Source organism: Poecilia formosa, unplaced genomic scaffold (assembly GCF_000485575.1).
Source record: "Poecilia formosa unplaced genomic scaffold, Poecilia_formosa-5.1.2 Scaffold28, whole genome shotgun sequence".
Lineage (NCBI taxonomy): Eukaryota > Metazoa > Chordata > Actinopteri > Cyprinodontiformes > Poeciliidae > Poecilia > Poecilia formosa.
The window spans coordinates 645201-656337 of NW_006799967.1; the positions used below are offsets into that span (position 1 = coordinate 645201).

Consider the following 11137-nt stretch of genomic DNA (forward strand, 5'->3'; position numbering starts at 1 on the left):
ATACTTTAGCAATGCTTTGTATCTGGAGCTTTTTGTTCCACGCGAGGCTCTAAAACGTGGAACATGACGCATTTCTCTCAGTATTTTCTGTCTTTAATGTTTTGTAATCATTGCCAGTCGTCCTCTGAGTCCCTTCCAGTAAATCTTGGCGTATTCTCGTGCATCTCCGACTTATTTTGAGAACCATAAACAAGGGGGAGGAGCTTCCTTCCAATTTAGGAGTGGATTTGGTGACGTCACTCGGAGGCCAGCGCCCCTGCGTAACACACAAGTTGGAACACGCGCTCCTTCAAGCCGTCAAGGGGGAAGCTCCGACTGCTTTGGCATAAGGGGAGTAGAGCTGTCAATGGTTTTCGGAGCACAAACAAAACACAGCCGGGGACACTGTGCTCCTCCGAGAGGCCGCGACGTATCGTTCGAGACCAGCGAAGCGTGCCCACAACGCGTTTTAATTTAATTTCATTCATTTCTGCCACTCTTCGCCGAGGAGGAGAGTCTGTTTAGCAGAGTTGACAGCTACCGTTTCTTGGACTCGGCTAATGTTTTCATTACCTGCGCTGTTTTGACCACTAAATGGCTGGAAACCTCTGAAGCTAGCAGACGCTGTCCGCTGGGAGCTACTATTCTTTCTATCCCTCAGCGGTTTTTTTATTTTATTTTTATTTTATTTTTTGCTTAACTCGCCGAGCCAGCGGAGCTATTAATCAGTCGATAGCAGCCCAGCATGGATTCTTGAACTGTTGCTTCCTCTGAGTTTCATATGCCTCGTTGGTTTTGTTTCTATTTGTAGTCTTGTATTCAGAAATAATGTCAGACAACCAAAGTTGGAACTCCTCCGGCTCGGAGGAGGATATAGAGCCCAGAGAGGACTACGGGCACCCTGTTGGCGTCGTCGAGTTCAGCGGAGTACTCAGTAAGGTAAGTCGCGTTTCCCTACAAACCGCACATTATCCAATTCATTCAGTTTCATTACCAACTGGGAATACTATTACTGCCCAAGTCCAGGAAGCCGCGTGCTCACATCAGTGCGGAAACTAAGTAATCAAGAACAGCGATGACAAATCATAGCCCGTCTGTTTCTGGGCAGGGTTATGTCGGAGTTGCAGCAATAACAGTGGGACTGGTAATCCCCCTCTGATCCCAAAGCAGAGCCCTTACATGAGCTGTCTATGCAATACATAGCTTGCTGCTATGCCTCTTAGCTTCCTAGTGAGTAGGGACGGATTCAGCGCAGATCTCATTTTAGAGTTTTCCGAGATCAAATTTCCCGAGAAAGATCACCATTATTGGAGCGTATTGCATGTGGGACATGCAAGAAAACCACAGAGTAAGATGAGCAGAATGATAATTGCGTCGATGCTGTACGGTGGATGGCTGAATAATGGATTTAAAAAATGAACAGATGAATAAAATGGATAGATGAAGAATGATCAAACTGATTGATAATGCATTGATGGATAATGAGTGGAAGGATGAATGTGTAATAAACTTATGGATGGATGGTGGGATAATAAACTGAGGGAGGAACCAGGATGGGCATTTATCCTGTATTTTGATTTGTAGATGTCTTGATAAATTTCAATCAGTGAGGTTAAATAAAAATATTATTGGAAATGTTATTTTTTTGCTATTTTCTCCACTATTGTCACCAATAAAAATAACAGTAAATAAAAGTTAAACACAGATACTTTGTGCAGGTTAGTGATTTAAATCACACTCCTATAAGCAAAGTGGCGTGCCAAAGAAGCACATTTTAAATATGAACGTTTTATAAGAACAGCATTTCAAACCTAAGACAGAAGTAATAAATAGTCATTTTGATCATAATTTTAGTGTTGCTACAAAATATCACAATACAATTCTAAGTCCATATCACCCCCCCCTGGGACTGATAAATATGTAGTGGATGGATGCTGGCTCAGACTTTAGAAAGTACTAGCCCCATTTTTTTTTCTTGCATTGCATTTTATATAAAACTCATTATTTGTATTAATAGTTTGAGATTTTTATGAACATAAGCAATCTGAAAACCATGAATTTATTGTAATTTCTTTGGGAATGACATGGAACTATTGTTCAAGGGAGGTATTAAATCTACCATGCATCAATTCATGTATAGTACTTCCTATTAAGTACACTGCTCAAAAAAATAAAGGGAACACTCAAATAACACATCCTAGATCAGAATGAATGAAATATTCTCATTGAATACTTTGTTCTGTACAAAGTTGAATGTGCTGACAACAAAATCACACAAAAATCATCAATGGAAATCAAATGTATTAACCAATGGAGGCCTGGATTTGGAGCCACACACAAAATTAAAGTGAAATGTTCCCTTTATTTTTTTGAGCAGTATATTTTCCTGTAGTAGATGGGGCACCAAAACTACAGCCCAGGGGCCCATTTCCTTGTAGATTTGGCCCTACGTAATGAAGGATGGATGTATGATGAAGTGGATATGTGGATGGATTTGTAATAGACAAACAATGGATGAATAAAATGTGTAGATATTTGGATAGGGAGTGAAACTTTTCCAGGTTTGTAAAAACGTCCGTACTTTTTCAGACAGTGTGGGAGGCCTGTAGTCGAATATCTGTCCAACATGAAAAAAACAAAACAACACTGGTGTATTCATATTTTCTAGTACGAACAATTGTAGAAGCTAAAGTAGGCATAGAAAAATAAAGGTAAGTCAAAGGTTATGGCTGCTACTCACGATTATTTTAGTAAGCAATTATTTTAACAATTAATTGATTAATCAGATAAAGAAATTGTCATATTCTTCTGATTTTTCATTTAACCCCTTGAGCCTTTTTATACACTGTTAGAAATACATTAAAATATGCAAATAAATCAATTCCTTTTTTTAACATGAAAATGAACATTTCATTGTCTAAAACACAATAACAAAGTGTTGCTTTGAAACAGCTGAAGCTAAAACTATGACACTTGAGAAGTTTTTGGTAAGATGTATTTACAGACAAAGGATGTTTTTTTTCTCCAGTGAATTGTGTTTTTTGTTTAGTCTTTCAACAATTAATCGATTAATTAAATAGCTGATGATTATTTCAATAATCGTTTAATCAGATTAATCATTTCAGCCCTATTGTAAATGCAATTTAAAGGGTCTAATTGCATTATTAGGTATTAGATGGCATACTGTAGATACTGGCTTTATAGTTACGTTGGCCTGTCACAATAGAAATTTTCCCGGACGATAAATTGTCCCAGAAGTTATTATGATAAACGATAATGTTGTTGTTTTGAACCCATTTTCCAGTAATTTAATGATAATGGCATAATAATGCAAAATTTCATACTCAAAGATCAACAAATTTTAGATTCTAATGAACCTTTAACTCTGGAACTGGAAGACATTTTAAATATCCAAAATAAACAAAACAGAAACAACAAATCAAGTAAATTTTGAGGCAAAACTGTCCTTCAAAAACAAAGAAAGGCTAGTTGAGCCAAAGGTCCCAGACTGAAGACTTTTGCCAGCTAGTTTTTGAAGAAAAAAAAAAAGAGGAAAACGATTCATCATGCAAATAGACATTGAGTTTGTTTTAATTAATCACGCGTTTAATTGATTTACTGCGACAGGCGTATAGCACGCTACAGTAAGGGATTGGCTGTGTAGGTGACAGTATCACCTTTAAAACACCAACAGGTTGTTTTCCTCTGTTCTTCTTTTTTTCTGTGTCAAACATTTGAAGCTCACTGTTATTTTTTTCCATGTGCCTCTGCTCTGTTGTCTTAAGCTCGGTTTTGTGCAGGCTGACCACAGTTTTGATGCGATAAGCTGCCAGGAAACTGATGCGGTATCAGTCTCACCATGCGCTGATTATTTCCAAACAGATTGCACGCTGACCTGCTAACCAAGCATATTGTAAGATTAGGCAAAGCCACATGTAGTGGAGCTCACCTGTTTGATCAGTCTGAGCCCCACGCACGTCAGAACTACAGTAAGGATTAATGATTAATCGACGCCACATGGCCCAGAGGTAGAGCAGATGCACCGTATGTTAAAAGCTAAAGCAGTTGTTCCCTGCTTATATTCCCCTTTTTTCTCTGCCCATCATCTAAATTCCACTATAAAGTCTCAAAAATCTCAAAAGTTGTAATGAGAAAAGGTTAAGCCAAATCCAACTTGTTGATAAAGTACATTTGAAAAACGGAAGTTTGACCAAAAACAGGACAAATAATGGAATAAAAGTCGAGGCATAAAACATTAAAAAACGTTCACATTTCAAAACACACACACATCAGATAAAGGCAAAAAGAACTTAGCAACTCAAAATGGAAAAAAAAAAGTTTTTAAAAGAGATTTGAAAACAGGAAGTGAAGATGCCTGTCTTGGACTCAAAGGAAATGAATGACTCTGGGTGCTGCATGAAAACCCAGGTGATTTTCCTGGGAAATGCAATCAACTCATTCACACATACTACACTATCATCAGACTTCTTCACATTCTGCCATGTTGAACCCAAAATCCTCAACCTGCATGTATTTTAGTTACATTTTAGTTTGTACATCAACAAAGTTGGTAAATAAATGTGAGATTTTTTTAAAAACCAGTTTGACCCATCTACAGACTGAGACTTTTACCAGTTCTTTCCTGATAACTATGTAAATCACAATCAAATTAGATGGAAAACGGCTGTGAGAATCAATTTAAGTCTTACTACAGATTCACAGCTTATCTTCCAGTATTACTGTGTTCAGCATAATCCAGCTTCTTGTTTGGTTTTTGCATGTAGTGGTAAAGAAACGTTGAATGTTATTAATCGTTTTAATCCCCCATCAAAGTCATGCGCTACTTGGCGTTTAGCCGTCACAAAATTCAAAGAAAGCACACTGACCTTTGTGGTTGTAATGCAAGAAACAAAAAACACAACGAAAAAAACAGGTGTGACTACCGTTGTAATGTGCTGAAGATAGCATTTTCATGCAAATGTAAATAAAGGTATGAGACATTTTAAAGTGTTTTAAAAATATGCTGTCATTATGTTATTTGAGGCCAGGCTCAGTGAACTAAAGTGTTTCAATTTAATTATTTGCTCACTTGGTTCTCATTTAAATATAGTCGCTGTTTGTCTATAATTTTGTGTCTTTTTTTGTTCTTTTTTTTCTTTTCAGTGGACAAACTACATCCACGGCTGGCAGGATCGCTGGGTTGTGCTGAAAAACAACACGCTGAGCTACTACAAGTCCCAGGATGAGACGGAGTACGGCTGCCGGGGTTCCCTCTGCCTGAGCAAAGCTGTGATTACCGTGAGTATCATCCACTGCAGGGATTTTGAAACGTGGAATAAAAAATTGTTGAATCGAAAGTACTGGCAGGCCAAGAAAAAACCAAAATAAAACCCCCCACTAAAATCAAGCAAATGTAGTTCGATTTTTATTATTTTGTTGTAGGAAAGGGATGTTCTTGATTGTAGCTTCAAAATTTAAAAAGGATTTTGAATGTTTGCTGCATTAAAAGAGAGGAATCTAGTTTTCTAATTCTTTTGACCTTGATTTAACAAATTGAGCAGGGTTTGGGTCACTTTTTATTAAAACACCTGCCATTTTTCACCAAGTCATAAAATTACCAGTCATTACATCATGACTTTATTCTACTAAATTACAACTTCATTCTCATCATTTAATTTTTAATTTGTATGGCCCTAATACTCTGTCATGGGCCTTCAGTATTTTTTAAAAAGAAAACAGACTTTTCTTCATGCCGCTCCGTCTCTCTCTTGTGCCACCAACTCTTGAATCTCAAACAGGAAGCTTCTCAAACTGCAGGTGGCCTCCGACCGTTTTTAACATCCACTACAAAGTCTCGATTATGTCCTCAGTTCTGCTTGATGACAGCAACACGTCAGGTGGCTTGTTCTGAGCAACAGCGTGGCATGTGGCAACACTTGCTTTGGAAACTGCCAACACATTCGGTGTGCTGTAATACGGCACAGGACGAAGCTGGGAATGTAGCAGCAGACTGCTAGCATGACGGAGTGATCGAGGTTAAGCCCCACAAGCTTATCCCATTATTCTGTCCTACATTTCCAAGCATCCAAAGATTCACCTAAAACTAGTCGACAGAGTGGTGGGCCTTTCTGTTTGTTTTTTTTTCCTGACAAAAACCCAATATGCGTCTGTTTTGTCTCCAAATGGAGACGAAGGGAAGTTAATAAATGACTGTTTCCAGGCACTGAAAAGCAGGCCTGGCTATTGGCTGTATTTGTTCAGCTTTATCTTTTCCCCAGCATGTGTAAATATTAACCCCCATGTGTTGCTCTGTGGTCCTGACCTCTCGCTCCACTTTACACCCGTCGGCAGCAGATGAACCGAAATGTTACGCCTGGTAATGGTAGCTTTTTTGAGCATAATAGTTCTTGCAATACATATTTTATTTAGTTGTAGACTAGAAAGGGAAGTATAAACTTAAAAAGAAATGTTTTCAGGTCTGAATCTGTTTTGTTTCGAAGAAATTGATTTTTAAATGAGGTTAACAAGTTTCCAAACAAGATAGGGTTCACTTGTGAGTTATGTAGGCTGGAAGTTGGTCAATGGTTTTAAGTTTGAACATTTATTGATTTGTATTACAGTGCACATTAAATATACTGGATTTAGAAAAATGCTAATTTCCATCAGTAGTCCCACAACAAAAAACAATACAAAATACAAACTTTTGTACAATTTCATACATAAAAACTGAAAAATACAGTCAAAACTAATAAAAACTTTATATTGTCAGCAAAACTTGTTTGTATCAAAATACTAATGTTTTTTAAAGGGGCAGAATTAGGGAAAAGTGACTTTTTAAAGTTTTATATCATGTTATAATGTTATTCCCTCTTCAGAAACATACCTGGAGTGTTGCCTTGATTCTTTCATGTGTGTTTTAAAAGTCCTTTAATCTCCCATGACAACCATTCAACTGTGCAAAACGCTTGAGGGAAGTGGGGGGACAAGCTCCACCTTCAAGTCGAAGCTCCTCTCCTACTCGGCTTCTTCAGATTAGCCAGCAGCAATTGGCAAACAGTGCTGGTTAAAATGTTACTAAAGGGTTAATAAAGGAGCCATGTTGTGATGACTTTCTGAAGCCAGAGTTTCAGAAAGAGCAGGAGTTTTTAAAGACAGAGGCCCAATTTCAAGGCACTAAGTTATGCAGTCATATTTGATATATTTATATAGCATTTTTATAACAACTGAGGCTAACATAGTTACTTTATTATCCTGTACAACTGCACTATGTGCTTGGAAAATACATAATAATGTCCCTCTGAATGTTTACAAAACTATAGCTGTTATAAAAATCACTCTGAGATTAAAGTTTGAAGAGTTTTTGCAGGCGTTTCAGTTTTTTTTTTATGTGATTGTAAATGTTTCTGTTGCCAAAAAAAGAAAAAGTTTGCAACCGCACCTAGAAACCCTGACAACTGCCGCTGCCATTTTTAGCTCCACGGTCAGCTAACGGGAGCACACTGGCCTACTTGTAATTTCTCCCCTCAGTGGAATTGGTGAGTAACCCAGACTGGCTCCATCTGTGGCTGATTCGACCTGGATTGTTTGGATGTTTCTGAAACGGACTCGCAGAATGTGAATAAATCTGCCTTTCACTGCAGGCCAGAAAACGAGATGAAATGGAAGTCAGATATACTCGGTGTAAGGCTTTGAGGAAATATGCAATGTGTCTTCTGCCAGGAAATGTGATTGTTCCTCATAGCGCATGACTTCCCCTCACACCGGGGGTTATGAAGAGGGTCAAGATCAACAAACCTCAGTGTGAATGTGTGTGTGTGTGGAGATGGCTCTGCTGTGCCTGTTTATCCATCCTGATGTAACCTTCCCTTTGCCCCATCTTTCTCTTTCACCTCTTGGTGACTCGTTGCTCCCTCCTGCAGAGCTGTAATGATCTCATTTTAGTGTTCTGAATTCTGCAAAATGATCCTCCTCGTGCTCTGTCATAAGGAGAAGCCTGAATCATTTGGATAGCATGCAAAAGTATTCAGATCACTTTCACTTTTTCACTTTTTTTATGTTACAACCACAAACTTTGATGCTTCTTATTGGTGGTTTTATGTGATAAACCAACAGAAAGTTGTAAAATTATGAGGGGAAAGAAAAATGATGCATGGTAACTTTTTTTAAGTTAAAAAAGGAGTTATGGATTAAAGCAGGATTAGGAGATGGCAAACAATACCACACATCACCAGGAACCCACAATCCTCACTGTGACACATGGTGAGGGCAGCGTGTTTGTAGATAAGGGATGTATAGGAGTAAATTTGTGCCAAAAAATATCTTTAAAAAGTTCTGAGTTTGAGAAGTCAAAAATGTTTGAGAAGTCAAAAATGTTTGAATTTTCAAACTCAAAAACTTTCAAGTTTTTTTCTAGAAAATTTCTGAGATTGGTCTCAAACTTTGAGGTTTGGCAGAGATTTACTCCTCTTTTTATTACTATTTTTGTAATCTACAAGGTCCTAACATTACATTACAACCAGAGCGTTCAGTGAGATGGTTTAGATATGCACATGTGTTTAAAATACCCCAATCAAAGTACAGAAGTAAAATTAATTGAGAATCTGTGGCAAGAATTAAACATTGCTGTTCACAGATGCTCTCAATCTAACATGACTGAGGTGCTGATGGAAACACACCCAGGAGGATTTGTATCTAATTTAAGTGATCCAGAGAGTTTGGATGCAAACTAACAGCACAGTTTTTAGATGTTTCTTAAACTTATTTGTATTGGTCTGTCACATCAAAATCCAATAAAATACACTAAAGTTTGTGGTTTTAATATGAGAAAATGTTTGGGATGTTTGAATAAATGTTAAAGATAATTATAAAGTTTAGATCATTTATTTAACTCAAAGTGTGTCTGTGTTCCTTAGCCATTTCAGCCACTTTGGTTTCTGTCATTTCGTTTGTTTGTGACTGCAGACACGTACGCTGCTTTAAGACCGCATCTTGTCCTCTCCTTTTGATGGGAGAGGACAGGAGGGGATTCTTTTGAAGCCGAGCAGGAAGTTTATGTCTGAAGAGAACAGAGACTGGGTCAAGATGTTTTACCTTCATCATTTAATGTTTTTGGATCATGCTACTTCCTGCGCTAAATAAACCGAGCATGACCAAGACTGAAGGTTTCCTTAAAAACCTTCCATCTAATATTCAAACCTGACTTCCTCCTATACAGGTGGAGAAAGTCGGAGCCTAGCATTAAATTATTTTAATACTAATTAGATGTGAGCTAAAGGGGGATGTTTAGTGGGAGGACGAATGAGGTTTCCTTCTCGTTTGATATGTGTCTGCCGGTTAACAAGAGTTTTAAATCTCTTAAACCTTCCCTCATTGTCACAAAGTCCTCTTTCCTCTTTTGGTTTGAGGGCATTGCATAGTGAGTCAGACGGGCATCATAGTGGATCACTTCCTGCTTCGCTTGTGTTCCTCATTTCATTTGTTTCCTTTTTACTCAGGAGCATGTCTCAATTCAGCCACTGATACATATCTGAAATGTGCATTTCTACATTAAACCAAATTAATCAGATTGTTTCCTTGCACCTTAAAGGCCGAGCTTTCTTCTGGGTAACTCATCACACTTTAACCCTTAAACTTGTACAGCAGCTATTACACAGATTAACAAAAGCGTTTTTTGGAACTTCTTGTAACCTTTTATAGTTGATTTTGTTTTTATGTTCCTTTATTTTATTAGTGTTAGATTTTACTTGCTGTGCATTTACAGTACCTTGCAAAAGTATGCATACCCCTTTCAATTTTTTCACTTTTGATTGGGATCTTATGTAAAAGGTACCTTAGAAATACCAGGCGAAAAAAAAAAAATAAACATTGGTCTCGCTGGAGTTGGCGTTGAGGTGTCTGTGCTGCTGCTACATGATTAGCATTGAGATGCTAATTTAGGCTTGAATAGCTTTGCTAACAGGCTAACATATTTTAGCACACAATAATGGTCTTTTTCAGCGTCCAATCAGATTGTTTTCTGAAGCAAAATTGAACCCCAGTGGACCAAGAGAAGCAATCAATCAATCACGTGATAAATTAAAACAAACTCAATAATTTCAATTTGCATGATTTATCGTTTTTCTCTTTTCTTTCTTTCTACCAAAAACTGGATGACAAAAGTCTTCAGTCTGAAGCTTTGATCTCAACTAGATCTTTTTTCGAAGGACAAGTTTGTTTAGAGACTTTATAATTCATTTTATTTGTTTCTGTTGTTGAATACTTAAAAGGTCGTCCAGTTCATGTTAAATGTTCACTAGAAGTTAAAGTTTATTAGTCTTTGAGAGGTTCCCTTCCATTACTAAGCTGTTATCACCACATTACTTGAAACGATAGGAAAACAATTGTATCGTTTATTGCAATAACTTCTGGAACAGTTTATCATCCAACAAAAGTTATCTTGACAGGCAGAGATGTACGCCACACTTTTCAGCTATTGTCTTTAAAAAATACACACGCACACAAAATACCTTTTTCATCGGAGTTCATAAATATCAATAAAATCCATGACAGTGTGTTGTTGCAATGTGACTGTATGTGCAAAAGGCTCTTTTTGTCCACCAGCTATGCTTTACAGTCCATGATGTTATCACCGTGCCATCCACAGATGATCAATCAGCACAAATGTTGTCAACGTTGCCTAGCGACCAAATGTGCCACCACAGTGCACAGCCAACGTCTTCTCTGTCTGCAAGCGGCTAGTACTATCATTTTAACATGTCAGCACAAAAGGAGATTTGTGCTGTGATTGTGGATCTGTCAGCTCTGCTTCCTTCGTTTGTTCTTCCTCTTCCTGTATCTCGGCAAGGATGCTAGCTAAACCACAACCACCCAGCCCTTGGTAAAGATTAAATGGACTTTCTTGTCTCACGCAGCATATCTGAAATGGCATCTAGGGTCATTTTAATGTTTTTAATATTCTATTGATTTGCTAAGATGTAAAGCTGATGATCACAATGATTACTTGCTGATGTTTGTCAGAGTGACTTTCTCAGTAAAATGAATCCAAAACGATTCAAAAATACTTTTCTGATCCCAAAGGGACATTAATTAAATTAAATAGCAGTATTTTAGTCTCTGTCCCTCTTTTTTGTTTACATTTACAATAGTTTTGCTTTTTTTT

At 37.6% G+C, this 11137-nt stretch overlaps 1 protein-coding gene across 5 annotated transcripts in view; it reads left to right on the forward strand.

The window, feature by feature from the left end:
• The first annotated feature begins 255 nt into the window (after window positions 1-255).
• The window catches only part of LOC103135854 (collagen type IV alpha-3-binding protein-like), a 30278-nt gene continuing 19396 nt past the window's right edge, over window positions 256-11137 (forward strand). For 2 of the 5 annotated variants that reach the window (XM_007548801.2, XM_007548803.2), the window contains exon 1: window positions 257-918. In XM_007548801.2, coding sequence (XP_007548863.1) covers window positions 808-918 — 111 coding nt within the window. In that variant the 5' untranslated portion in view covers window positions 257-807. Of the gene's footprint in view, window positions 919-5142; window positions 5278-11137 lie in introns of all 5 variants that reach the window. The other 3 variants (XM_007548804.2, XM_016669834.1, XM_007548802.2) reach the window with 3 other exon arrangements.